We start from the raw sequence: 27,590 nt of genomic DNA on the forward strand, positions 1-27,590 counted from the left end.
AGATTATTTTCTGCAGGTGTGGAAGCCAGAAGTCCCAAATCAGTCTCACTGTCAAGACGTGAGCAGAATGGGTCCTTCTGGAACCTCCAGGGGAGAATCCATGGTGGCCTCTCTCAGCTTCCAGAGGTGATCCCCTCGCATCCCTTGGCTCGTGGCGCCTTCCTCCCTCTTCGAAGGCAGGAGTCCAAGCATCGGGCTTCGGTCATATGTCTGCTGCTTCTGTGTCAGATCTCTGTTCCTCTCCCTCTCAGAAGACACTCGAGGTCACACTGAAGGCACCCCCTGGACAATCCAGGGTCCTCTCCCCATCTCAAGGTCCTTACCTTAGCCACATCTGCGAGGTCACTTTGCCAGACGAGGGAACCTTCACAGCATCCAGGGATAAGGCCCTGGATGTCCTGGTTCCACGAATCAGCCGGCCACAGGGAATTAGGGCCTCTCTTAGGACAGAGAGTCACATGTGGCTGGTTCTGCTGTGGCCGGGCATGGCTAGTGACCGGTGCTGATTTTTCTCCTCCGGTGGGTGGCTTTTGGGGGATTCCCCCCTGGGGACCCCAGCTATAATTCCCACGAGAGGCTTGATGCTGTCCCAGGTGCCGGATCTGATGCCCCCCTCACTCTAGGCCCCACTAGCTACCGTCAGCTGGGGTGCCCGATGTCCCCAAGGGTCCTCTCAGTCAAGTCCCATTTGGGGGTCCTGTGTGGTCTCTGGGAACTGGGTCCATTTGAACTCCTGAATCTGTGCCTCACCCCCAGCCTGGCTCTCTTTGCTCACTGTGTGCTGCTCAGGCTCCAGGCCAAGATCATGGGCAGCACTGGGGTCATGGCCCGGCCTGGCTCAGGTCTGCCCAGGCTTGACTCCCCGCCCTCAGCCCGGCCACATACTCTCCGTGGCCCTTTGGAGAGCCACTCACCTTTTTGTGTGTGTGACTTGGCACAGAATAAAGACTTTGAAAAATACCAAATAAGCCAGCCGGCTGGCCCCCCAAACCCCAGGGGACGCATGCTTGGCTTCCTAAGAAGAATGCTGCCTACGCCTGCCTCTAGGCATCTCAAGCTTGGGGAGGGGGTGCCCCCCAACCCCTGGCTGCCCCATTCTGAGGCTTTGAAACCTCAGCTGAAACTGAGCCGGAAAGAGCCTTGTAACATCCTGTCACGCTGGGGTCTGAGCGGAAGACGGGGAGGGGCCTGGAGGGGAGACTGGCAAAGGGCTGTGGGGAGCTGGCCAAGCCCTAGAGGCTCCGGGGTAGGTCACGGCTTCTGCCGTGTTCCTCTTTTTGCCCCATGACTTTTGTTTGTTTTGTTTTGTTTCGTTTTTAAAGATTTTATTTATTTATTTGACAGCGAGAGACACGGTGAGAGAGGGAACACAAGCAGGGGGAGTGGAGGAGGGAGAAGCAGGCTTCCCGCCGATCAGGGAGCCCCATGCGGGGTTCAATCCCAGGCCCCGCGATCTGAGCCGAAGGAGGACCCTTAACGACTGAGCCACCCAGGTGCCCCTTGTTTGTTTTTTGTTTGTTTTTACATAAACCTTTTATTTTGAGCTAAATATAGTTTGCTCACATAGTTCACATAGAGCCTATCCACTTTCTACATAGAAAATTTCCAGCCTTCCACAAAGCTGTGGAGGGCAAAGGACAGGCTTCGACGCTCCCCCGCGCTCACTGATCCATATCTGTTTGAGTTCATGGTTTTTAATCTATTATCTGGAACTAGACAGACACACAGAGACCTGAACGTAGAAATATGGACATACTCTGTCCACAAGTAAATATATTTCTTGAGACTCATCTAGAATGAGCTCTTTCATATCGATGTATGTAATGAGTTCATACAGGAGTATATTTATACATGAGTGTGTATGTGTATGTGTGTGTGTGTATGTATGTGTGTGCATGTGTCCGTGTGTGTTTCGACCCCCTAGCTCTGTGTTTCTCTCTCGTGTGTCTAGAAGCATTAATACTCTCAGCTAACACCAGCTCGATCCTGGTGTTAGGATCCTCTCCAAAGCAGCTGATTCTAGGCTGACGCAGGAAAAGGCTTCAACGGGCCTGGAACATACTGGTCAAAGGAAGTGCCCAGAGAATGATGGGCACTTGGCAGAAGGACAAGGAGGCAGCTTGAAAAGGGTCCCATGGGCCAAATCCGGGACGGTTTGAGCATCCCACATCAATCATCGTAGTAATGGATTCGAACCCATTGACGAAAACAGGAAGGCCAAATGTAACCACATTGATATAAACAAAGGAGGAAAAACTCCTTTACAGAAAAAAAACCAAAAACAAACCGAAAACAGCATGCTTTCACATTGAGCCATCCAGTTCCCATCCAACGCCACGGGGCTCTTCCTTGCTTTGCCTTTCCCGGTTTGTGTCTCCTTTCTTTCCCAGAAAGAACCAGGGTTTGGAGCAATGCCACCGCATTTATCCACTGATGCTCTTTCCCGTAATACACAGTTGTTGCAGAATTGTTACACTGATACCACATCCTGTGACAAACCTACTAACGAGAGGTCAAGATTTATTGGCAGTTCTTTTTGACCTTAGGATCTCAATTGGACAGAGGACGTCCAGTGTTTAAACTGGAAGAGGCACCTTTTGAATTGGGCTTTGAGGGATGCATAAGAGTCTCCTGGGAAGAGAAAGGGGAAGGTCACATATGTGCAGAGGGAAGGGGCATGAAAGAGCAGGGTGGAGCCCAGTGTTTGTTCACAGGGCAAGGGGATAACAAAGGATGGATCTGGAGAGGAGTCTGGTGGGTGGGGGTAGTGGCTTGGAAGAGCCTTGAATGTCAGGCAAGGAGCTGGGGTTGGGGAGGCAGGCCCTGGGGAGTCCTGAGAGGCATCGGAGTTCAGAAAACGTGGCGGGCAAGCCGGTGGGGGTGGCTGGGCCCATGAGACATATTGCCTGAGCTGCCAGGAAAGCTCTTGTTCTCTGGAAACCTCCGTATCTCATCTGTGACATGGGTGGAAGAGGGGACCCACTCCCAGGGCTCCCCGGGGAATCCCCAAGAGTCATACCTGGCCTTTGGGGGTCCAAGGTAGAGGCCCAGCCGCTCACAGGCTCGCCGTGCTCCGTGACATGTCAGCTTCCTGTTTCCCCTCCCTCAGGGGCAGCTTCAAAAGCCCAGCACACTCTCAAAACAAAGGAAGACGGGTCCTCGGGTCCTCGACTGCAGAGGAAGCAGGAAGAGCTGACCCAGCTTGGAGCCCAGCTGCTGGGGCCTGGGGACAGCGGGATGGAGTCCGTGGCCCTGTACAGTTTCCAGGCCACGGAAAGTGATGAGCTTGCCTTCAACAAAGGGGACACGCTCAAGGTAGGGGGGCTGGGCTGGGCTGAGCTGGGCGGGTGTTAAGAATCAGAGGCCCAGGACACCCCTCTACCCCGGACACCCCAGACAGAGTCCAACTTCTCCAGGTACTGGCTGTGTGATTCTGGACAAGCTACCTCCTCCGGCTGAGCCTCAGTGGCCCCATCTCGGAAATGGGGAGATAACTATGACCCATCCTTCACAGGCGGGGGTGTGTTGTGAGGATTCAAGGAGACATTAGCATGGTGCCTGGCAGGAGTCTGTTCAACCCCAGGCCTCCCGGTTTTCCTGGGAAGAGTTTCAAAAGACAGTTGCAAAGAGGGAGGGAGGGATAGAAAAGCTTTCAGGATGAAGTGTACACACTCTGGGGGTTGGGAGGGAAGGTAAAAAGGTAGAGAAGGAGCTTCCCAACAGCGTGAAGGAAAGGGCAAAGAAAGTCATACCACCAATTGATTCTGGAACCTTTGTTCTGTCCCCGTGAGACTGAACAGCCTGGGTACGGGTTTGGGAACGTGATGCTCCACAGGGGGAACCATGTCCACTTATGGAATCCCCTTCCTCTCTCTGCCAGGATGCCAGCACCTATGTCCACGTGAGTGGCTGGTTGGGGGCCCTGGGGACACGTGGCCTTCGGGGAACATGGGTAGGCTTAACACCAGCACTACCTGGTCAGGACAGGAGACATCCTGTGAGAGCTGGGTCTAGTTCAAAGACCTCACTGACTACTTTGAGAGCAGTTTTCAGACTCAGATTTGAGGCTCGGTGGGAAGTGGGACAATGAAGAAATAGGAACGGGGTAGGGGGCTAGCTCCAGCTGGGGCTCAGAGTGACTGGTCAGTGGGGGGGGGGGGGGGGGATCAGTAGGGATCCCCCAAGGCAACTGTGTAAAGAATATGACATTTCCACTTCCCTCCCAGATTCCTGCACCCATGACCCCCACCCCAAGATGAGTCATGTTTCCCACTAGCTTTTGGTAAAGCATTAGGCAACTCCCAGCGCGTTTGCTTCTAACAGAGGTGCTCGCTAAGGAAAGAGTGAGTTCACGAGGCCAGGAGCACACCGGAACACCAGGACGTAAAGCAGGGCCTGGCCCACAGTAGGCTCCTAATAAAACATGGGGAATGGGGATGCCTGGGTGTCTCAGTTGGTTGAACGTCTGCCTTTGGTTCAGGTAATGATCCCAGGGTTCTGGGATCAAGCCCTGCATTGGGCTTCTTGCTCAGCAGGATGACTGCTTCCCCCTCTCTGCCTGCCCCTTCCCCTCAATCTCTTTCTCTGACAAATAAATAAATAAAATCTTAAATAAAACAAACAAACGTGGAGAATGTTGCAGGAGAGAAGGAATGGCAGAATCATTAATGTGTTAGCTGAAATGGGAGCATCCCGCGAAGTGGGATTTGCATCTTGTGTCCGCAGAGACCAGGGAGGGTTGGGGAGAGGACCCTTCAGGCTCAAAGAATATTGGAGGAATGCCAGGCCGTGGGAAGACCTGCCTTTTTTTTTTTTTTTTTTTAAGATTTTATTTATTTACTTGACAGAGATCACAAGTAAGCAGAAAGGCAGGCAGAGAGAGAGGAGGAAGCAGGCTCCCCGCTGAGCAGAGAGCCCGGTGCGGGGCTCAATCCCAGGACCCTGAGATCATGACCTGAGCCGAAGGCAGAGACTTAACCCGCTGAGCCACCCAGGGACCCCAAGACCTGCCTTTTTCTTCCTTCCCTCCACAAACATTTGTCAAGCTGTTGAGCACGTACCCTGTGCCAGGCGTTGTTTTAAGTGCAGGGGCTATAACAAGGAACCAAGTAAAGTCTCTGCCCTCTGGGAGCTGACATTCCAGAGAGTGAGTGATGTAGGGCAGTGATGAATGGGCTGAAGAAATCAACACAGGGAGATGGGATGAGAGTGAAGGTGAGTGGGAGGGGGCAGGGGGACAGGTTCAGATGGGGTGGTTAGGACAGTCTTTTGAAAGAGTTAAGACCTAGGAGCCTCTGGCTGGCTCAGTCAGGAGCATAAGACTCTTGATCTTGGGGTCATGAATTCGAACCCTACACTGGGCATAGAGCTTACTTTAAAAAGAGAGAGAACACCTTAGCGCAGCCCTGAAGGCTGAGCAGGAATCAGCCATGCAAAAAGCTGGGGGAAGAGAGCACCAGGTGCAGGGTGGAAAACAGCTGGTGCAAAGGCCCTGTGGTAGGACCATATTAGTGTGTTTGAAGAGTTGAAAGGTCTGTGGCTAACGAGCAGTGAGTGAGAACAAGAGGGTAAGGATGATGTTGGGAGGCAGGCAGGCATCAGGACCTGTGAAAGATTTGTATTTCATTTCAAATTTGAGGTGTACTCACTGAAAGTTTTTACTGGAGGAAAAAATGTGATCAAATTTACATTTCCAAAAGATAACAGATTGACAGGAATGGAAGCAGAGAGGGACTCTTGCAGTCTACTAGGTAAGAAATGAAGATGGCTAAACTAAGAAAAAAAGTCATGACAAAATATTAATGTCCTTAATATGTAAAGAGCTCTTATAAATCAATAGGAAAATCACAAACAGTGTACTAGAACAGTGGGCAAAGCTATGAATGGGGAAATTGCCAAAGAAGCAATGTAAGCAAGTAAGTGTCCAATTTTACCAATAACAAAAACCATGAAACCAAAGCAAGTAATTGTTTTCCATTTGCCAGATCAGCAAAATTTTATTTTAAAAAGAATCTCCCAGGTTATTGAGGGTGTCGGAAAATGTGCACTTTTACAGGGGAGTGATGGACAGGTAAAGTGACACAGTCATTCTGCAGGGAACTTGGGGAACATATAAAAAGCCGTGAGACTCTCCATATCCTATAACCCAGAAATTCTGCCTCTGGGAAACTGAGATATGGTCAGAGATGTATGTGTGTTCTCTCACGGGGAACTCAGGGAGGACTCAGTGTGTCCGCGGTCTTCTGCTAGGTAGTGGCGACTCGGCAAGGAGAAAATGGGCACAGTTACCACTCAGGAAGCTGAGATTCTGGTGGCAGATGAGGGCCACAAACCAGATTAATAACATACAGAATTTGTCTGACAGAGACAGTGCATGGGGAAGAATGAAGCAGGCGAGGGGTGGGGAATTTGGTGCTAGTTTGCAGTGTGAAATCAACCTAGACTGCCCACCTAGGGATGGTATCAAATATCGTACAGCCCTGAAAATGCTATTTGGGGAGGGCGCTTAATGGCGTAAAAAAATCTCATGATGCGATGGCAAAAAGCAGAATGCAAACATATCCACATGGAGGGTCAACTCTACACAGATAATCAATAGGTATTCATTTTGTGGAGTGATGAATTTTGTGGAAGGAAAACTGCCCATCGTGCACTGGATTTGCACCCCCCCCCAAAAAAAGATCTTTCTAGAAAAGAATGACCTGAAAAGCTAGCAGTGTTTGGTTTGGGGACATGAGCCATGAGCTATTATATTACCACTTTCTTTTCTTTTCTTTTCTTTTCTTTTCTTTTTTTTTTTAAGATTTTACTTATTGGACAGAGAGAGAGGACACGAGTGGGGAGGAGAGGGAGAAGCAGGCTCCTTGCTGAGCAGCGAGCCTGTTGCAGGGCTCGATCCCAGGACCCCAGGATCATGATCTGAGCCAAAGGCAGAGGCTTAACCCACTGAGCCACGCAGGCGCCCCTTGCATTAACTTTTAAACAGACTTTAATTTTCAGAACAGTTTTAGATTTGAAGAAAAATTAAAGAGATACAGCACAAGGGGATTTGGACCCATCCGTCTCAGTGGGTAACAGCTTACACGATGAGCACCCTACCTACCATTGTTTTGTTAATGGATTGATCTTGATAGATTATTGTTAGCTCATGAACATAATCAGTTTTTGCATTGATTTGATTTTTTTAAAAGATTTTATTTATTTATTTGACAGCAGAGAGGCAGGCAGAGAGAGGGGGAAGCAGGCTCCCCGCTGAGCAGAGAGCCAGATGTGGGCCTTGATCCCAGTACCCTGAGATCATGACCTGAGCTGAGGGCAGAGGCTTCACCCACTGAGCTACTCAGGTGCTCCTAATCTGATTTTTTTAAACATCTTGTCTTAAAATATTCTTTATCTTCATGGCTGAGTTTCTTGATGCCGCCTTAAATTTTGTCCCCGAGATGCTTCAGCCACCCCACTCCTGTGAAACCCTCTCTCTGTATAACAGTAAAAACGTGACTGGGTTGTCACCTTGTGTCCCCTCTTCTCCCTGGCCAGGCTTCAGCGTGTGGGTCTGCTGGCCCCTGTCACAGCAGGGCCCTCAGGTGGATCCCCGCCCAAGGGAGCCCCGGTGGATCAATAAATATGAGCTCTGATGTTGGAGGAAGTGTAGGTGGCAGGGGCATCCACTCTGGACAGATGGCCCCCAATGGACATATGGCTCTGGAACAAAACGTCCTCTTTGTCAGAGCAGGCACCTCTGGGGACAAAGTACCCCATTGCTCCCAGCTGGAGGAGGGACGTAGCTAGTGGCTTCACCCCCATCCCTGGGTGAATGACCTGGCCTCCAAGACCCAGACCGAGGGAGCCCACAGCCTCCTTGGCATCTCCAGAGGGAAGGTCAATGGCACCTCTGACCCAGGGCAGTCGACCCTGAGCCCCCTAACCTGCTCCCCGGGAGCCCTTCCCACAGTGGTTAATGGCCACCATTGTAGATGCCAAGCCCTGGACTTGTCCTGGCTGCTCCCTACCTGTCTTGTGCACAGCCGTCGTTGAGTCCCATCAGCGACTCTGCTGACACCTCTCCCGACCCTGACACCACTTCTCCACCCCCCCCCCCCCCTCCCCCCCCCCCCCGCCTCGGGGTCTCCCCAGCTCCCAGCTAGGCCAGTGCAGAAGCTCCCCACCGCCCCCACTCCCAGCAGTCCCCATCCCTCCACCACAGCCATGACTCAGAGCCCGAGCCTCTCCTGATGCCCCTCCATGGCCTTTCTTGGCTTTTGAAGTAAGATCTCTCTCACCTGCTTCCTGGGGCCTACAAGACCTACATCCTCTGACCGTGCCCGCCTTCCTTACTTCACCTTACAGTGCTGCCCTCCCGCCTCTACTCCAGGCACACTGGCCTCCTCTCTGTTCTGAGAACAGCTCCCACCTCAGGACCTTTGCACTGATTGTTGCCTCGGCCTTGGATACTGTTCACCATATCTTCTCACATCCCGTTCCGTCTTATAACTTGGGCCTCAGTTCACACATCAGCTCCTCAGAGAGGACTCTCTCGACCACCCCATCTACCCACTGTTGACAATGCCCAGCCCTCAATCAATTTCAGAGCACTTAACCACTACATTGAATTACCTGTGAACTGGTTTCCTTCCTTCTTTATTGTCTTCCTCTGCCCACCACTGTGGAAGCTCCTTGTTCCCTCCTTGTTCCCATACTTTGTATGGTGTCTGACACACCGTAGGTGCTCAGGTCATAGCTGAGAAGTGAATGCCTTGGCCAGGGGTAGGACGGCCTCCCAGGTGGAGGGCACGGTGGGAAAAAAGGCTTGGGGGCAGCCCAAGCTGTGGATTTCACCCGGGGAGGAGCTGGTCCCTTTCCTTTGTGCAGATTCTCATGTCTCAGGGGGTTTTATAACCTTTGAACCATGTGACCTTTAAGAATTCAGCTCCTGTGGCGCCTGGGTGGCTGAGTTGGTTAAGCGTCTCTCCGGCTCAGGTCATAATCCCAGAGTTCTGGGATCGAGCCTCACCTCGGGCTTTGCTCCACAGGAGGTCTGCTTTTCCCTCTCCCTCTTGCTGCTACTCCCTCCGCGTGTTCTCTCTTTCTCTCTGTCTCTCTGTCAAATTAATATCATCTTAAAAAAAAAAAAGAATTCCGTTCATGTGACCAATGAGAACATTTCTGGGTCCCCAGATCGGGATGGCAGGAAAACAAAACAAAATAAAACAAAACAAAGATTCTATTTGAGATAGGACATTCACACGGCCACGGGGGACTTTGTAGTTCGACACTGCTGCATTCAGCATAGGCCATGAATGTGCCCATTTCATAGATGAAGAAACAGAGGGCAGGACTGTGGAGAGAGTCAGAAGGCAACAGAGTAGGGCAGCCCCAGGCTCCCAGGCATCATCCTTGAACTCATGTCCATGGAAGCCAGCTGACAGGTTTTAAGCGTCCTATTAAGTCGGAGAATTGTTTTGTTTTGTTTTCAGCAAAAGTTGTCCTGAGTAAGCCACCTGTTTCCGTCCACCCCCTCGGGGCTGTTGACCTTGCCCAGGCTGCAGAGTCAGGAAGGAAGGAGCTCAACGGGGCCTGGCAGACAGATAAGGGGGTGCTTGTCTGCAAGGCCTGGGCCCAAGGCAGCAACTCTCAGCTCTTCCCAGCAAAATCAAACTAAGTTGATGGCTTTGCGTCAGCCTGCCCCTGGGCCTTTGCTCCTCCAAATGTCAAGTGACATTGGTGAACATTAAAGGCAAGTGACCCCTGGTGAACCATCAGGAGGAGCCGAGCTGGGGCTGGGACTCCCCGACCTCCCGGGGGACCTCAGACCTCCACCCCACGGCTCAGTGCGTGGCATACAGATGCTGTGGAGTCCCCATCTCCTTGAGATGCTGTTGTATATCTGATTTTTTCTCTTTCCCTCAACAAATACCCACTAGGATTGCACCAATGTTGGCACCTGCTCCAAGACCGACAGGAGAGATGCTCCCCTGGCCTTGGGTCTGGACACAAGTGGGGAGTGGAGTGGGATTAAAATTCCCAGACCCCAGGCTGCTGGCTTGCTGTACAGGCTCTGCCTCCTCTGGGCATCACGAGCCTTATCTGCAGCCTTTGGTGACGAGCTGTCCCATGTGGGAGGCTGGCCCAGGGGAAGGAGGAAGGCGCCCCAGGGTTCATGCTGTACCCACTCCCCAGGCCCAGCCCATTCCTCCCTGTGGCTGCTTGGTTGCTCAGCCACGGCGACACTCACCCCCACTCAGCTGTTTCAGTTCCTCTCGGCCCACCTGTGGGTCTGCAGAGGCCTCACGCCATGGACCAGGGGCCCATGTGACTTGAACAGGCTGGGCCGCAGCCTCATCATAGCCCAGAGGCCTCCCTCGTCTGCTCACTGGTGCCTGAATCCCCACTTTCCCGAAATGACGCCCGTGAACTCAGATTATAGGGGTTTAAAGGCAAGTGACCCCTGGTGAACCATCAGGAGGAGCCGAGCTGGGGCTGGGACTCCCCGACCTCCCGGGGAACCTCAGACCTCCACCCCACGGCTCAGTGCGTGGCATACAGATGCTGTGGAGTCCCCATGCTCAGGGGACAGCTCAGGAACTGCGGCACCCCGGGGTGCCTGCCTCCCAAGACTGCATGGTCTGCCAGGGCTCTGGGGGGACAGATCCTGAGAGTCCAGCTCCAGCCCCCCCAAAGTTCAACCCACTGACCCACATTCTGGGTCCCCAACTGTCCAGCCTGGGGAGTCTGTGACCCTCCTGGGGACATGCCTGTGACATCAGACTCAGCCCTTGTGGGCCTGGGCAGGTTCCCAGCCCTCCTCTGTGAAATGGGTCCTGGGACCCCCTACCTGTCCCTGAACAACAGGGCCTCAGCCCATGGCAGCTACCCGAGTGACCTTGTCTCTACTGCCCACAGATTCTGAACATGGAAGACGACCAGAACTGGTACAAGGCTGAGCTCCGAGGAGCTGAGGGCTTTATTCCCAAGAACTACATCCGTGTCAAGCCTCACCCGTGAGTGGCTATATATCTATCCTAGGGGCTCCCCTACCCCAACCCCTGCAACCAGTGTCCCCACCTGGCCTGGCCCAGGCTGAGCTGAGCTGCCTGAAAAGCTCAGTCCTGGTGCACCCCTTAGGCACGGGGATTCCTCACCTCACTTCCACTCATCTGCCTGAGGTCCCCTGTCTCTACCCTGAGCAGGAGCAGGGGACAGAGATGGGAGTACCAGAAGGTGGCAGAGTCAGGGCCGGTCCAAGCCACAACCTGTGACACCGGAGAACATCCAGGAGGGTACTGGACGGACGGGGCCCCCAGCTCTGGGCTGGCTGGGCCACTGGCTGTCGTGTGGTCACTCTAGGCCTCAGTTTCCCTATCTGTAACACAAGGAGGGCCAAGGCTTCAAACTGCAGAGGATTCTAGAGCTCTCTCTAGGAGGCTAGCTCAGCCTGTGTGAGGATGAATGAGGGGGACAAGGGAGGGGTGACAGGGGGGAGGGCAAGGGTGGGAAGCAGATCCTGTAGGTCCTGCCTTTGGGGATTGGAGGGGAGCTGAACACTAGCCGAGCAGACCAATGCCCTGGGACTGAGGCAGAGTGAAAGTCATGTGTGGGGCATAGGGAAGCCCCCATCAGGCTCATAGTAGGTGGCATCCCAGCCTGCTGCTCTGGGAATGGCTGGGGCATAGCCCAGTCCCAAAACAGGCCCCAGTGGCCAAGAACCTATGGAAAAACCAACTAGATCTTCTTGAGATGCTGATGGGGTTAGTCTCCCACTCGATCATTCATCAAACACTAGCCACGGCCCCAGGGGCGGGGGTCTCCTGGGTGATGCTGGAGACACAGGAGAAGCAGCTGGAGTTGGAACAGCCCCAACCCGGGGGAGAGATGGGACATAAAGAAAGTCCAAGACAGGAACATAGTCAACCCTGAGGTCACTGGGGAAGGGTTCTCAGAAGAGGTAGCTCCGAATGAGGTTTTGAAGGGTGCGTAGGAGTTAGCTAGGTAGAAAAGGAGAAAGGCATTCCTGGGAGAGGGGACTGGGAGGACGATGAGGGCAAACCCATGGCAGTGAGACCACCAGGAGGGCCTCAAATGGCAGGCCTGGGACGGTGGGGAGTGCAGAGATGGCTGAGCTGGGGAGGGTGTCAGTTGGATGTGGAGGACCATGACCCGGCCACACGGCTCGAGAGGATAGGCCAGAGACCACGAGATGTATGCAGGGGGGGCAGGATTGGGGGGGGGCCGCAGTGTACAAGAGGTGCAGTGCCTGGGCAGGCCTGGGGGGTGTTTCCTCTTCATCTGTCTTCGAGTTATTTCCAAAGCTGCCCCCGCCTCCAGCTTCCTGTGCTGGGGAAGCCCCATCCCACCCAGGTCCCCGCTATACCCCCGTCTGGGCTCCAGGCATCCCGGGCCTCTTACACAGAAGCCGCCGCCCCTAGTCAATGTGCTGGGCTGCAGCTCCCAGATCCAGGCCCTGCAGCGGCCCGCTACACCGAGTGACAGGGTCAGGGGTCTGCCCCTTTGGCCTTTTACAGCCTTTTTGTCAATAAAGGGAAGGTGCTAGCGGAGGGGCATGGAGAGATGCCAGGCACCCCGGGGAGCAACCACAGACAGAGTGGCCCCCTGCAGGCTGGGGGTGGGGTGGGGTCAGGAAGACTTGATATTTCCAGGGACAGGAAGTGTCCCGGCCAAGGCCGGAAGCCCAGAAGTCCCAAAGCTGCTGGGAAGCCTTGAGCAGATGTCAGCACAAGGCCAGGACATGGGAGCTGCTGGGGGTTGAGACAAGACTCCACCCATAGGAAGCCATGGAGGGCCCCGGTGTCCGATCTCCTGGGGGTCCCTGGGATCAGTTCTGGTCACTGGTGTCTGGGACGGAGCAGGGACAGAGCTCAGGCCCCCGACCAACCCATCAGAGGCCAGACCTGGTGCCTTGTCCGCTAACCTCAGCACCTGCCCGAGGCCCCGAAATAGCTGGGAAGAATGCCAGCTTAGCATCTGACTCAGCCCGTCAGGCCCCAGGGTGTGGGGTGGGGCAGGGGAGAGCTGGGGTCCCAGAAGGCCTTACTTGGCCTACATCATCCCCGCTCCTTCCCTAAGGATTCACTGTCTCCCCTGCCTGGCCAGGGGACCAGGTGCCCCAGAGACACCCAACCAACCGTGCACCAGTGGGCAGTAAGGAGGGCTTCCCAGAAGAAGGGCATGGTTCGCTGGGCCTGGGTGTTAAAGTAGAAGTTTGCCAGGGACGGCCTGAGGGTGTGCTGCGGGAGAAGGGGTGTGAGCTAGTTCATGAGGGTCCCCAGTCTCCCAGGGGCCCTGCAAACTGGGTGCCACCATCACCATCTCATGGACAAGGAGACAGGCACAGAGAGGTTGAACGGTTCTTGCAGGCACACACAGACGGCAAGAGTCTGCATGGGATTTGCAGCCCTGTGCTGTGGGTCGCCACTGCCCCCCCCAGGTTGTGCCCCCCAGACATGGGGAGGGGGTAGCTCTGGGAGAGGGCCTGAGGCTAGGGACTGGCTGGGCAACCTTTCGGGGAATCCCTGCCCTTCTCCGGGCCTCAGTTTCCACATCAGGGAAATGGGGGAAGATACGAGGTGGCCCTAAGAAGAGTTGGCACTGGCATGGCAGAGAGAGCTGAGGTTCAGGGGGCTTCTGGATGTGTTGCTCCTGCTGTCTGTCCTTCAAGCCACCTGAGGACCAGCCCTGCCTTGTTCCAATGGGGGCAGGGCTGGCCGCCTCAGAGGGTGTGGTTGCAGAAGCCTTTGAGGGTGACGGGCGCCCACACACTGATGCCTCCTGTGGGGTTTTGTGGGTTCTTTGGAGACACCCAGGCCCTCAGGAAACGCCCACTTGGGGCCCCACTGGGCCCCTGTTCCTGTGTCCTGCTGGGGGCTCCCGGGTGGAGGAGCTCCCTTCCCCCAGCCCCCAGCTCAGCCTCTGTCCTAGAAGCCTCCATCCCAGCCTCCCGAACTCCAGGGACCTGGGCTGAGCTTTCCAGATGGTGGCCTTGAACCCCCACACTCAGCAACCGTCTTTTACCGCCTCCCCTCCCAGGAAATCCATCATGAAACAGGCTCCGGGGCCCCCACGTCTGGGTGTCAGCTCCCCAGAACCAGGGCTTGAGACACAGTGCGAGGACAAGGACTTCATTTTGGAGTGGGAAGTGACCCGGGAAGGAGCCGCCATTAGGGGTGTGTTAACAGGATGGCTGCTGCTGGCTGCGACAGGCACCAGGGATGGGGGGGAGAGAGCGCAGTCTCCTCAGAATGTTCCATCGGAGACAGGGGAGCTGAATGTTTACCCACCTGCGCCCCTCCACCCCTCCCCACTCTGTCATCACTTGACAGTGTTCTGGGGGCTCAGCCCACCCTGAGCACAGGCCTTTGTTAGTTGCCAGAAAAAAGCCCCAGGACAGAATCCCAGCATCCTCATTTGGCAGGCGACATGGTGGGGAGTGGAGACAGGGCAAGACACCACGGGTTGCTCCCTGCACCTGTTGCCCCTGTCCTGGGCTTCAAGGGCTCAGCAACATCCTGAGACAACAGGAAAAAAGTCCCACCTCACATCCGCCCCCGGTGCCAAGCTCAGACGCAGGAAACATTTGCTGAAAGAGGGAAAGGAAGCCTTACAAGGAACAGAGTCTCTAGACCCCGCCCCTGCTTGGCCATGGTGCCCCCATGTGACACTGACTGCTCTGGGCCTCAGTTTCCCCATCTGCACAATAAAGGGTCCAGTCAGAGACCACCTGGACTCTGTGAGGGGCGGCAAGATCCACAGAAGCTGGGGGGTTGCCTGGGCTACACAGCAAGATGGGCAGGACTGTCACTAGGGTGGGGGGGGACAGTGTGGGGTCTTACAAGTCTCTAAGCATTTGCCAGGCGCTTCTGCATTCCCAGTTCTGTGTGATCATCCAGAAAAGGGACTTGTACCTGGGAGAAAAAAATCCAGGTGGCCTCCGTTTGTGCAGCCGTGAAATGGGTGCAGGGTGAGATCCTTCCTCATCAGACCAAAGCTGCTATTGCTTTTGTCATCCATTTTTATGTTTGTTTGTTTGTTTGTTTTTCCACTTTTAAGAATCTATCGTCTAAAACAGAAGAGCTCAGCTAGGGTTGGCTGGGTGGAGGTTCACTAAAGTTTGATTTCTCTCTTTTCCTAAGGGAATGTTTGCCTGGCATGGTGGGAAAGGCTTGGGCTTGGGACCAAAATGCTGGGATTGGGTCCCAGGTCCTGCCTGCTGCAGCATGTAGCCTTGGGCCTTGTCACTTTGCATCTCTTTGCCTCGGCTTCCTCATCTGTGAAATGGGTGCAGTCATACCTCTCGTGTCTCGGCACTGCTGTGAAGATCAGCCCTGTAGGTTGCCTGGCACATGGAGAAGCGGGCAGCCTGGCCTTCCCACTGCCCTCACCTGCCCCCTCTCTCTGCAGGTGGTACTCGGGCAGGATTTCCCGGCAGCTGGCCGAAGAGATTCTGATGAAGCGGAACCACCTGGGAGCCTTTCTGATCCGGGAGAGTGAGAGCTCCCCGGGGGAGTTCTCAGTCTCTGTGAAGTGAGTTCTGACCCCTCGGGGAGTGCAGAGGAGGGTGGGCAGGGAGGTGGCATTGGAGCTGAGCATGGAAGCACAGGACATGGGCTCCCAGACGGTGTTGGAGGGAGTGGCGTCCTTGGAGGAGGGGCAGCTGGAACTTGGAAGCAGGTCGGGGAATAACATGCACCCCGGGGAGGGGGGGCGGGGGAAGCAGTCTTGGGTCCACTGCTAGGTCTCAGGTGCCAGCGTGAAGGGTCTGGCTGGTATTCTATGAACAGTGAGGAGCCATCGAGTACTCATCCTGAGGGGAGGAAGAAGGAGGCCGGGGTTTGAGGTGACAGGAGCAACTGAGGGCAGGAGAGCACCAGGCCCTCAGGACAGGGGTCCAGGATGTGCTGCAGTCAGGGACAGGGTCCCACTACGTGGTGCCGTAAATAAGATGATGGACTAGGCATCCAGGCTGCTTGGGTCTGTATTCTCGTTCTGCCACTTACTGGCTGTGTGACCTTGGGCCAGTCACTTAACCTCTCTGGGCCTGTTTCCTCTGATGTGAAATGAGTCATGACAAGGAATATTTGAGTCAATGTATATATTTTTGAGTCAATAGATGTAGAGTGAAGAGAATAGTGCCTGGTGTTGAAGCGGGGTGGCCGTGCTGGAAGGGTGTGGCTTTGTGACAGGCAGCCCCCTCGGGCATGATGTGGCAGCCTCTGGGCAGTGTGGAACCCAAACCTAAAGGCCTTTAGGGAAATGGAGGGAATGGAGGAACCCAGGCTGGAAATTGGAAAACAGGAATGGGAGTCAGAAGGGAAGGGTTCTGGTCTCTGTCTTTCCTGTTCTCAATGCCTGGAATAGTAGGGTATAGAGGCAGAAATTCACGGATTATTTACTAAGCTTCATATCATGGGCCAACCTATTTTAGAGGCTGGGGAAATGCAGTGACAATTGCCCTTATGAATTTCTGCCCTAGTGGGGGAGACAGACAGGGAACAAGGCATCCAGCAGGAGTCAAGGTGGTCAGAGACGGTTGCTCTGAGGAGATGGCCTTTGAACAAAGATCTGAACCTGGAAGCAGAGGCTGCCCAGGTCTCCGGGAATGAGGATATGGAAGGAGAGACTTCTAGGCAGTCAGAACAGCAAATTAAAGGCTCTGGGGCAGGATGCACTGGGGGTGTGTTGGCATCCACAGGAGGTGCCAGAGCAGAGAAGCTGGGTGGAGAGAAGTGGGGGATCCTGACAAGAAGGTGGAGTTTTCCCTCCGAGCAATAGGGATCCACAGACGGTCTGGAGCAGGGGTAGATGTGACTGGCTTCCATTTCTCAGCAGATCCCTCTGGCTGCTGTGAAGAGGAGGGATGGTTGGCCAGTGAGGAGCCAGGCAGGAGGTGATGGTATCTCAGACTCTGGTGGGGGCTGAAGGCATGAAAAGTAGCCAGATCAGGGAGTGCCATGGATCTGTGATGTCAGGGCCGACGTTCATACCAACAGTTAGGGTCTCTGTGGGCACTGGGCACAGAGCCTGCACAGAGGAGGCACTCACTGTCACGGACAGCGGTCTTGGGGTGGCAGGCTTGCAGCTGGAAGGAGGCACAGGTGCTCGACTCTGGAGCTTGACGGTGTGGCCGCTAAGAATCCCTTTTCTAGGATGGAGTTGGTCCGCAGCCAATGACTTGATTGTCCAAAGGATAAATGAACACAGGACCCCTTTGATGGTTAATGGCGGTGAGGAGGTGGGTGATGAGCCTTCCAGGCTCTTCTGGACCCTAGCGTGAGCTCTGTGAATGGTGCGATGTACGCTGGTCCCTTTCTATTTCTGATGGTGGAGCGTGATCTGCATACCGGAGCGCCGTGTGGTGGTGAGCTCCCCGTCTGGGCCTGGGGCACCCATGTGGAGAAGACTGCTGTGGTCAGGAAAGCTGCTGGTGGGCGCGGGGGGGGGTGTTGTAAAAATGATCCAACGTCATGAGAGTCCACAGCACTTACCTGATGCCCTCCAAACTCTGCAGACAGCTATGGGCTCTTTTCTCTTCCCTCCCCCAACACCCACCTCGGCGAATAGGCTGGTTACCCTAGGGGATGGGAATGGCTCTGGCCCTACTTTAGCCTGTATTTTCCCATCTTAAAATTGGGAGCAACGTCAGTGTGCACGTGTGTGGGAGATGCTGTGAGTTCTTAGGCCTGACCCCCGCCCATGGTTGTGGACACCTGGAGTAACTCCCTTCCCCACTCCCTTCTCCCTGTCACCTTCCCACCTCCACAGCCAAGCCCCCACTTCCCTCTTGGGTTCCTGCAAAAGCAGGAAATGGCAATTTTCCATGTGCTGGCTGTCCAAGGGCCAGGTTGTCTGGGAATGGAGCCCACCAGGTGGGCTGGGCCAGCTCTGGGTGCTTCCAGGAATCCAAAGTCCAAGATCACCCAGCAAAGCAGGGGCACAGGGGAGTCACTGGGATAGCTTCTGCAGCCCTAGCTGAGGGGAGGTGGTGGGCCTTCCAACCAGCCCCCAACAGCCCCCCCATTCCCCTCCCTCCTCTGCTAACAGATCCGCTGCCTGAACTTCCAGCATTAAGACCCTGTGCACTGCCCTCTTCTGGCGCTTCTCGGTAAATGCAGCCCCGCAAGCACAGCTTCTGACCCAAACATCTCAACCTACTGTGTGTGTGTGTGTGTGTGTGTGTGTGTCCGTCCAAGTGTCCAACGTGTGTGTGTGTGTGTGTGTGTGTGTGTGTCCGTCCAAGTGTCCAACATGGGCAAAGGTCCGGAGTTGGGACAGTGGGGGGTGGGTTTGGATAGCACAAGTTTGACCAGGAGGGGAGACAGGCCTTCATAGGATTCAGTGAGCGTTGGTGAGCAGGGGAGCCAGCACCAATGTCCTGGGAAGAGGTCTGGGCGAGTAGGTCTGGGCGTGTCCTTCAGAGAAATGCTGGTTCACGCCCCTTGGTGCCTCCCCCAAGGTATCCTGCCTGGCCAAGCCCCCCAGCCAAGGTCAGAACCGGCAAGAGCTTCCTGGCCTCTGCTAGCTGTAGTTTGTGCACAGCGCCACCAGGTGGCGGCCTCCACCGTGGGTTTCGTCCCAGTCGAGCCAGGGCTGTACCTAGGTCCGGCTCCCGTTCTTGGTCCATTGTCTCTCACTGGGGTGTTTCAGTGGTCCTTGGAAGATCACTGGGCCGGGATTAGAGTAGGAAACAGACTCAGAGGGCGTATATGGCTATGAGTGTGGGCTTTTGAGCAAGAATCTCAGCTCTGATACCTCCTACCTCCTAACCCTCGGCAAATTACCTTCTGAGCCTGTTTCTTCATCTATAAAATGGACATCCATGTCAAGTGCTTAGTATGCCGCCTAGAACATGGTAAGTGCTCCGAAAATGCCAAGTGATAGTAGTTATCATTATATTTCCCTGTAAGGGCCACACGGTGCCTCTCAGCCCCCTGTCCCACAAATCCAGAGTGGCAGGGGACCCGGCTCTCATCCTGACTTTACTCAGAACTTGCTGCAAGGCAGATCCTGGCTTTCTTTTGGCAGTAATGTTTTCATCCACAATGTGGAGGCAGTAACCCCAAGTATCACAAAGTCCGGGGACCCAGTGGCCATCCAGTAAAGTGACAGCTGTGCAGATTCATGTGTGAGAAGATTTCTGCCCTCGCTGACTTGGCTTTTGGGGACTCTGACCCCACGACACGTGGCATCTCCCGCATGCTCATGCCAAGCCCCATAAGGCTGTCAGAGGTGGGGTTTATGGGCCTCGGCCTGCCTCATGGAGGATAGTGGCCACGCTGGCTGCCCTTTACATGGTTACAGAGGGCTCTTTCCCCTCCAGCTGCAGGGGCACATCTGAGTGCACAGCCAGCAGACCGGGGACCAAGGCTGGGGCGCAGTGCCTGGGCTGTGTGACTTTTGCCCCATGCTCCCGTCCAGGCTCTTCTGCTGTGAATGGCGGCTGGTTCCCCAGTGCCTTTCAGGCCGGAGGTGCCCTGAAGTCAATGCACATGTGTTCGCTCTGGCCACGGAGTACCTATGGCGCACCAGACCTTGTCCAAGGTGCTGCAGATGCAGCCGTGAACAAAATAGGACCAAGCTCTCTGTCCTTTAGGCACTCGTTTCCACTGGGGTGACAGACAAGAAACAATTCGCAGATTATAGGAAATCTTGGGAGATGATAAAGGCTCTTGGGGAAATGAAGCAGGACAGAGGAAGTGGCAGAAGATGGAGGGCGCTCCATTAGTCAGGCAGATGCTGAGAGGGAGAGGAAGCCATCCCCAGAAGCCTGGGTGGCAGGAAGCTATAGCTCAGAGAGGTGCAGTAATTTACCCAAGGTCACACAGCAAGGAAGAACAGAGCAAGTGCCCATTGACCTTCTGTGCCTGGGCAGACCCCTTCTACCTTCTATCCTCCTTTCCTGAGTCCTGACGATCCATGGATCCCTGCCAAGGTCACTGTGATCTTATTTCACACCTGCTGCACTCCTAAGAATCCCTTCCCCCCACTCCAGCCCTTGTCACAGTTGGGAAAGCAGAGGTTAGAAGGCTCATGCCTCGTGGAGATCATCTCGTGGATAGTTAGCACACAGGCCTCCGCCCAGGAGGGCCTACCATAGGCCCTAGCTGGGGCAGTCCCGGGCCTCCTGACCTTACCCCAGCCTTCTTTATCCTCTCTGTGCTGTCAGTCCCCTTAGCTGCCGTGGCCAGTTGCCACCAGGCCAGAAAAACCTGCTGGGCAGGACAGGCTGCTGCTAGCATCGGGCCTCACTTGGTCCTTGAGGGACAGCACAGAGGCCAGGCTCATCCCCTCTGCCCCTGGGAGGTGGCTGCGGGGGTCACACACAGAGACAAACACACCCATGGCTGTGAAGAAAGGGACCCACAGGTGTTGTCATTGTGGCAGAGCAGAGAGCGGACCCCCCAACACACACACACACACACACTCAGACAGACACATGGGGCACACAGGCCAGGACACACACATGAACCTCCCAGGCACTGGCTCACTGTCAGGGACTAGCTTTCCTCTCCTGGCCTCACCCAGGCTTCGACCCCTATCCTGGCTGCCCTTTCCTTCTCCAGCTCAGGAGGGCTCATCCAGCAGGGTGTCAAGCGTCATCTGGACACAGATATGGGTCCCCCTCTGTGCCTTGTAGCTTCCCAGGGCCTGGGGGTGAGGGTTTGAGGTCTGGAGAGCCTGCAGAGGATCTCAGACCACCTGCCTTGAAGGATGGCTAAGGCCAACACCAGGCAGAGCGAAGGAACAGTGCTCCTGGAAAAATCACAAGCAGGGGCCCCATGAGGCCACAGGTCAGCTGGCTGGAGGTGGGTGGCTGCCTCAGATGCTGAGTCCTTAGGGTCGTCCATGGAGATGGCCCTGCTTGGCCTCAGACAGGTGCGGTCACTGATCAGAAGGGGCCCCGCCCAGTTTCCACGCAGAGCAGCATCACCAGCATGGCCGATCCTGGCTGTGGGCAGGCCTCTCTCCTCTCTGGGCCCCGCTCTCCACACTGTAGGACAGGATGCTGGGACCAGATGGGAGAAGGGACAAGACCTGCCGTTTAGAGCACTGATATGTACCATACACAGGCAAGGGGCCTGGACAATGCAAGCTTCTCCAATTTGAGAATTCTCCAATTCTCAGATTGGAAGGTTCTAGAAGTCCTGGATCCCTTGCTCCTTCCCTGCCTCATCTCCGGTTCTCTACTCGCTGATCCTCCTGTGCGAGCAGGGAATGCTTCATTCTGGCTCACTTTCCAGGTGGTCACTTGGGAGTTGAGATCTCCTTCACAAACCTACCAGGCATTTCTCTGCCCCTTTACCCGAAGGGGAGGGGCTGCCCATGCCCCAGGCTCCTCCCTGGGGACCACCTGGAGTCAGATCCTTCTGCCTCTGCACTGGGTGGCCGAGACGCGGAGTCCTTGGGGTCCCTGGTTTCCTGGCTTCTCACTTGCACAGCCTTTGGTTGAGAGACACTCCTCCCTGTGCACCCCCACCAAAGTCTAGGGGCTGGGGCCGCCCCGATCTTGCTGGGACAGGGCACCTGGGAGCCATTGGGCTCATAGGTGCCTCAAGGAAAGTGAGTGGCCTCTGGGAGGCTGTGGCAGGCCAGACAGGACAGGAAGCACCCTCCGCCTGCCTGCCTTAGTTCCGTCCCAGGAACAGAGACCTGCATGTCCCCTGGTTCACAGCGGCAGCAGCTTAGTCACCTGGGAACAATGCTTGCTGACAGCACATGAGTGGCTTTGTCTCAGATTTGGGATCTTGTCTCCACTTGGTCCCAGAGTCTCCTGGGGCGGGGGAACTGGCTCCCTTTGGAGCAACACTGCCCTGAGATCTGGACATGTCTTAGAGGGTCAGGTCTATTTCAGGACCCCTGGAGGGCTGGATCACAGCTCAGAGCAAACAGGAGAGGGTTTTCAGGAACTAACCACCCTGATGAGCACTTAAATCCTCGGGCCATGACTCTGCGTTCCCCAAGTCCAGCCTTTCCCAACTAGGCTAGACCATCAGGGCCTAGTCCTGCCTCCCTATCTTTTCCATGCAAGACATTAAGAGAAGTGGGTTGGAAGGAGAAGGCTGTATGAGGGTCTGAGGAACCCAAGAAGACCTCTGCCTCTGAGTTGGGCCATTTTACCTGGGCTTTGAAGTATGAGTAGGAGTTTAACTGGAGAAGAATTTAGAGAGAATCATGTATGCAAAGCCCTGGAAAAGAGATATGTTTGAGTGGAGAGAGAGGGGTTCTATGTGGTTTGGACCCCTTAACATATGAACCCAGGCTGCGGGCAAACCCTGGCTTATACAACAAGATTTAAATTTAGAACCCAGGAGGTGCTTTTGCCTTTTTACTATCAAGTCTTCACACCACTGTTTGGTTCTCACTTAGTCTTTCACAAAATGAGAGCACAGACTGTGGCTCAGGTGGCCAAGGGGCCAGCGCATGCCCAGTGGCCTGCCTGTGTCCCCAGCACACATGCATGGCCACGCTCACTGGCCCCAGGCTTCCTGGGCTCCCTAAACCTTCCTAAAGCTTCTTCCTGCTGGGGAACTGAGGGTCTACTGTGTTCTCCCTGCAGCTGCCCGCAGTCTCCCCCTCACCCCCTCCTTGGGCAGGTGAGGACACTGAGGCCCAGGTGAGCTGACCAGAGATAGGAAGGATGGTTGTGATTTGACCAGGCACAGAGGCCAAGAGAGGGAAGGGCTCCTGGGGACCACAGCCCAGGGAGTAGTCCTGGACTTGGGATGACAGGTCTGGCACATTATCAATACCACAATTGGAATAATTATTATTCCTATTGTTATATGGTGAGAATAGGGGAGTGTGCTAGAATGACACTTGACATGAGGCCCCAACTCTGGCTTTGCTGCCATGTGACCCTGGGAAGGTCATGGTTTGCACTCTGAATGTCAGTTTCCCCACTGTACAAAGGCCCTGATTTGCACCTCCTGGGCTATGTGGTGGGCCCCCGCCACTTCTGCAGCAGTGAGGGAAATCATAGTGGTTTGTGTTGCCCTTTGTCAGAACCCATGCCAGCACCACCCCCGGTCCCAATCTGTCATGGCCTGTCCTGGCCTAGGACATGAGGCATGTGGGAAGAGAGTGTATGAAATGTATGAAGGAAACGAGGCTGGGCACAGTAGCCGAGCCAGATCTTGAGTCCGAGGTGTTAAGATTTTATCCAGAGAGCAATGGGGAGCCATAGATGGTTCTTGAGGTATGGGGTAGGAAGAGACATGAAGCACCCAATACACGGGCAGGCTTTGTCTGAGTCAGGATGGCCTTAGGACTCATTCCTCAGGGGGGACTGTGAGGCCCAGGAGAGGGATGGGGGAGAATGTCACTGCTAGGGGAGAGGAGGAACTGTCTGGCCGCCTCCTTCTTAGAGGAACCCATTTAATCAACCATAAGCAGCATTTTCTGAACACTTATCTGGAAGGGAGTCACTACCATTATGAATAAGCTGAGGTTTAGAGAAGTTCAGTGATTTGCCCAAGGTCGCACAGCGGCCAAGGGGCCTGTTCCAGAGCCCACACCCATAATTCCACATCGCACCGCCGAGGCGAGTCACCGGGTCAGGTCAGCGGGCCCGGGCCCTGCCCCTTCTCCCAACCGCAAGTGTCACCGGGAGCCAGAGCGGCCAGCTTCCCAGTGAGGGTGAGGAGGGAGGCCCGGGGCGGGGGAGTGGGGGGTGGGAGGTGGAGTGGGGGTGGGGTGGGGGTGGGGGGGGCTGTGCGGGCCGGGACAGCGCCGCCCCCCCCCCCAGGGACCCAGCTCAGGCAGCTCCTCTCCCCCAGCTATGGCGACCAGGTGCAGCATTTCAAGGTGCTACGCGAGGCCTCTGGGAAGTACTTCCTGTGGGAAGAGAAGTTCAACTCCCTGAATGAGCTGGTGGATTTCTACCGCACCACCACCATCGCCAAGCAGCGCCAGGTCTTCCTGCGGGACGAGGAGACCCCGCTCAAGGTAGGCGGGCGGCTCCGCGGGGGCGGAGACACCTGCTGGGACCGGGGGGGGGGGGGGGGGGGGGGGGGGGGGGGGGGCCCCCCCCCCCCCCCCGGGGGGGGGGGGGGGGGGGGGGGGGGGGGGGGGCGGGGGGGGGGGGGGGGGGGGGGGGGGGCGTGGGCGTGGGCGTGGCCTCCCTTCCTTCCCCCGCAGCCCTGCGTTCTGAGAGGAGGGGGCCAGCCCAGGCTCTGAAGTCCTATCCTGGGGGTGCCGCGGGAGGACAAGCAAGGGTGAAAACGCAGAGGGAAAGAAAGGGAAGGAGCAGAGTGGATATTGCAGGGGGCACCCCGTGTCTGGCTTGTGTTCAGCTCCCGGCGCCGTGCGTGGTCACAGGAGGCCTTCTGAATGCACGAGGGTCCTGTTACCTTGCCGACCCTCCTGAGTCCGCTGGGGGCCTCATCGTCGCCATTGTACGAGTGAAGAAACTGAGGCTCACCCAGGACCACCTGTGGGTTTGACTCCGTCCCAGTTTCTGCGCCCCCAGGAGCCGGCCTTGGGTGGGGTGGGGGCAATGTGAGGAGAGTTCGTGGGCGATGTGCTGGCTGGGCTCAGGGTGTGATTAGAATGATGACAGCAGCCAACGGGGTTATTAGCCCCGACAAGTGCTGTTTTCTTCGGGAGGGGGGTGTCGGCAAGGCCTGGGGCTAAAGGTCAGGACCCTAGGACTGCCCACAGGAGCTTGGGCTCTGCAGAGGGATCCAGAGTGCAAATCCTGGGGAGGGTATGCAGGGCTGCCCCAGAGAGGCTTTAGTCCTGCCTGTTCCTAGACCCCCAGCACGTGTGACCTCAGGGTCAGTTCAGTCCTCCACTGGGCCTCAGTTTCCCCACTGTCCAAGATAACGAGGATCTCATGTGCCAGGAGAGTCAAAGCATGCCTTGGGAGATCCCCCATTAATGCCTTTTCTGTGCCCCCAGCATGTTTGGCCTCCTCAGCCTGCCCATGGGGGCTGGTTTAGCTGTGAGCTCGCAGTCTTAGCAAACTGTTCCCCTGCTAGGCCTCTGGCCCAGATCTCCATCCTCTCCCCTCCACTGCCTGGGCCAGATCTGCCTCTGGAGAACGTGACAGAGTCAGACGGAGCTGGCCAGGGGTGGGTAGGGGGGTAGGGTGGCGGGGAGGCAGCTCTGCCTGAGGGCTCCCCACGCCCACTGCTTTCCTCCAGCCTAGGCTCTGGGGTCACCCACCCTGTGGGATCACTCCAGAACTAGCTCAGTCCCCTAGGACCCATGCTACCGCCTCCTCCTTCCTGGGCAGAGAACCGCTCATTAGAGCCCGTCTGCTGATCCTATCACCCATCCTGGATAAGATTCCACAGGCTCAGGACAGAGATCCTGGTGGGACAGGCAGGGCAGGGACACTGGGTGTAATCGTCATGGCGCCAGGCCGACGTGCCTGCAGAGAGCTTTGTCCCACTGCTATTTGCAATTTGGGGATACTGAGTCCTAAAAGGGCAGAGTCTTATCCCAGGTCTCCTTGGGGTGTAGATAGGGCAGGAACCCAGGCCTGAGAGCTGGGAGCAGTTGTGGGCGACATGCTCTCCCAAAGCCCGGTGAAGCGCAACAGCTCCTGGGACCAGACAGTCCTGGGGCTCCGTGCAGACACAGTCTCTGCGCTGCAGACATTCAGGGACAGGCAGCTGGGGGCTCATGGTGTTGGGGGGCCATCTATCTGGATCCGGAGCAAGAAGCGAATTCAAGTTCAATTCTGCCCTCCCCCACCTGAAGCCAATCACTCCTCTTGTTGGGGCCTCCTGAAAATTCCCCACTAACCACCTCTTCCCCACACAGGCCCCCCAGGCCTGCTTTGCCCAGGCCCAGTTTGACTTCTCGGCCCAGGACTCCTCACAGCTCAGCTTCCACCGTGGGGACATCATCGAGGTCCTGGAGCACCTTGACCCCCACTGGTGGCGGGGCCGGTTATGCGGACGCATTGGGTTCTTCCCTCGGAGCTACGTCCAGCCGGTGCAGCTGTGACCGGGGTGCGGCCTGGGGACGGGGGCAGAGCCTGCAGTCCATCCATCCACCAGACACTGAGCTCTGGAGAGAAGACATGGACGCCCCGTCCCTGGGTCCCACAGGGCTCAGCCGAGGGTCTTGGACCAGAACGTGGGCCTGCCGGGCCTGGGCGCCTGCTGCTTTGTACAAACTGGGACGGGCCCTGGGGCCCAAGAGCCACTGTGATATTTGGTGCCCACCAGGCAAGGTGAGCTCCCAGGGCTTCCCGCTGGCGTCTTCCCATTGGCCACCAGCTGCAGGGTGCCCTAGGACAGGGGCGCATAAGCCCCCCAACCTCCCACCATCAATGGCCTCAAACTCAGGGAGACCTGAGGACTCCTATGTTGCAGGAATTTGGGGGCTCTGCCCAAGGAACCATGCATATGCTGGATGGGTTCATCTTGGGCTGACCATCTGCTGGGTCTGCCTGCCCCCAAAATGGCCCTTGAGGGGTGCTGGCTACTGGGAAGCTGGCTTAGTGAGGAGGGATAGGACAGGGGCTGCACACCTGTTAATCTGGACTGATGGAAGGACAACAGGTGGAGACTGACTTCTCAGCAGCCCCATGAAACTTGGGGCTCCACTTGGGTGTCCCACACCATGGACACTTGGGAGAGGCGCTGCAGGCCCACAGGAGGTGTGCAGTGATGGATATGGAGGGAGCTGCTCCTCTCCTGCAGCCCCGAAAAGACGGACAAGCTCTGAGGGCCAGGCCTGGGGCGCGGACCCTCGGAGGACCCGCCTGCCCTGGCTCTTGTTCGCCTGGGTCAGAGTTCTGCAGACTGGGGCCCTGGAACTTAGGGAAACCACAGGCCACAGGTGGGAAACCACAGGTGGGAAGTCAGGGCCGTGGCTGGACTGGGAGTTCTCACAACATCTGGAGTGGTTCCCTGGCTTGAGGAAAGGCAGGATAGAAAGGCAGGATGTCCACACAGAACATGCAACCAGCAACAGGAGCGAGGGCCACCTGCCTGGTGCCTCGGCACCTTTGGGAGCAGGAAGAGTAAGGGGGACTCAGCGCTTTGGATGCCAGGTGGTGGAAGGGGCAGTGAGAGGGGAGGGAGGGAGAAGTAGGTCTCATGGCAGCAGGGAGCAGGGGGCATGGGGGCAAGAGCCCAGGGAGGGGCCCATAGGCTCATCCTCTGCCCCGGGCTGGCCAGCAGCCCTTCAAGTCCTGAGCTGCTCCTGATCCAGGCCCATGTTTTCAAAATAAAAACAGTAAAATGAGTATCAGGCTATTCATCACAGATCTAATTTTCATTGCCGTTAGGACTACTTTGCGCGATTCTCGAAATATCACGTTTTCTGTTTGTTGCGCCCCTACTTTTCTGGGACTCCTGCTTTGCTGGCTCAGCCAGTCCCTGGATGCTGACCGGCCATGGAGTCGTGAGGGGAGACCACACCTCTCCGGGCCTCGGTGTCCTTGTTAGCAAAAGCGAGGGGGACCTGAGAACTCAAAGGGCTTGGGCTTCCTGCCCCCAGGGCGAGCATCAGGCAAAGTAGGCGTAGAAGAAGATATTTACACAGATGAGCAGGATGGCATTGAAGCCACATACGCGGGCCCAGAAGGCGTGCTTCTGGGGTACTCGGCCATCGCCTGGAGGAGG

At 56.1% G+C, this 27,590-nt stretch overlaps 2 protein-coding genes across 6 annotated transcripts in view; one reads left to right on the plus strand and one right to left on the minus strand.

Moving 5' to 3' along the window:
- Nucleotides 1–1,235: 1,235 nt before the first annotated feature.
- On the plus strand, nucleotides 1,236–27,531 carry GRAP (GRB2 related adaptor protein). Of its 4 annotated transcripts, XM_059380419.1 has the most exons (6): nucleotides 1,236–1,493; nucleotides 3,110–3,315; nucleotides 10,900–10,997; nucleotides 15,412–15,534; nucleotides 23,784–23,952; nucleotides 25,777–27,531. In XM_059380419.1, the coding sequence occupies exons 2-6, from the start codon at nucleotides 3,238–3,240 to the stop codon at nucleotides 25,960–25,962; spliced, it is 654 nt and encodes a 217-aa protein (XP_059236402.1). In that variant the 5' UTR covers nucleotides 1,236–1,493; nucleotides 3,110–3,237; the 3' UTR covers nucleotides 25,963–27,531. The 4 variants fall into 4 exon arrangements, with proteins under 4 accessions (XP_059236402.1, XP_059236403.1, XP_059236404.1 ...); XM_059380421.1 differs by lacking the exons at nucleotides 1,236–1,493; nucleotides 25,777–27,531 and adding an exon at nucleotides 18,052–18,112 and having other exon boundaries at nucleotides 2,750–3,315; nucleotides 23,784–23,874; XM_059380418.1 differs by lacking the exon at nucleotides 1,236–1,493 and having other exon boundaries at nucleotides 2,784–3,315.
- Nucleotides 27,214–27,590, minus strand: part of SLC5A10 (solute carrier family 5 member 10) — a 58,854-nt gene continuing 58,477 nt past the window's right edge. For both annotated transcript variants that reach the window (XM_059380416.1, XM_059380417.1), the window contains one exon: nucleotides 27,214–27,580. In XM_059380416.1, the coding sequence (XP_059236399.1) occupies nucleotides 27,474–27,580 (107 nt within the window). In that variant the 3' untranslated portion in view covers nucleotides 27,214–27,473. The remainder of the gene's footprint in view (nucleotides 27,581–27,590) is intronic.

Source organism: Mustela nigripes, chromosome 16 (genome assembly GCF_022355385.1).
Source record: "Mustela nigripes isolate SB6536 chromosome 16, MUSNIG.SB6536, whole genome shotgun sequence".
Taxonomy (NCBI): Eukaryota; Metazoa; Chordata; class Mammalia; order Carnivora; family Mustelidae; genus Mustela; species Mustela nigripes.

Excerpts from the sequence above, each read along its gene's own strand:
- GRAP (XM_059380418.1), top strand. The coding sequence starts at position 2,962 with ATGGGTGGAAGAGGGGACCCACTCCCAGGGCTCCCCGGGGAATCCCCA. Across the intron at positions 3,316-10,899 it reads ACAAAGGGGACACGCTCAAG|ATTCTGAACATGGAAGACGA; the intron begins GTAGGGGGGCTG and ends TACTGCCCACAG. Across the intron at positions 23,953-25,776 it reads ACGAGGAGACCCCGCTCAAG|GCCCCCCAGGCCTGCTTTGC; the intron begins GTAGGCGGGCGG and ends TTCCCCACACAG.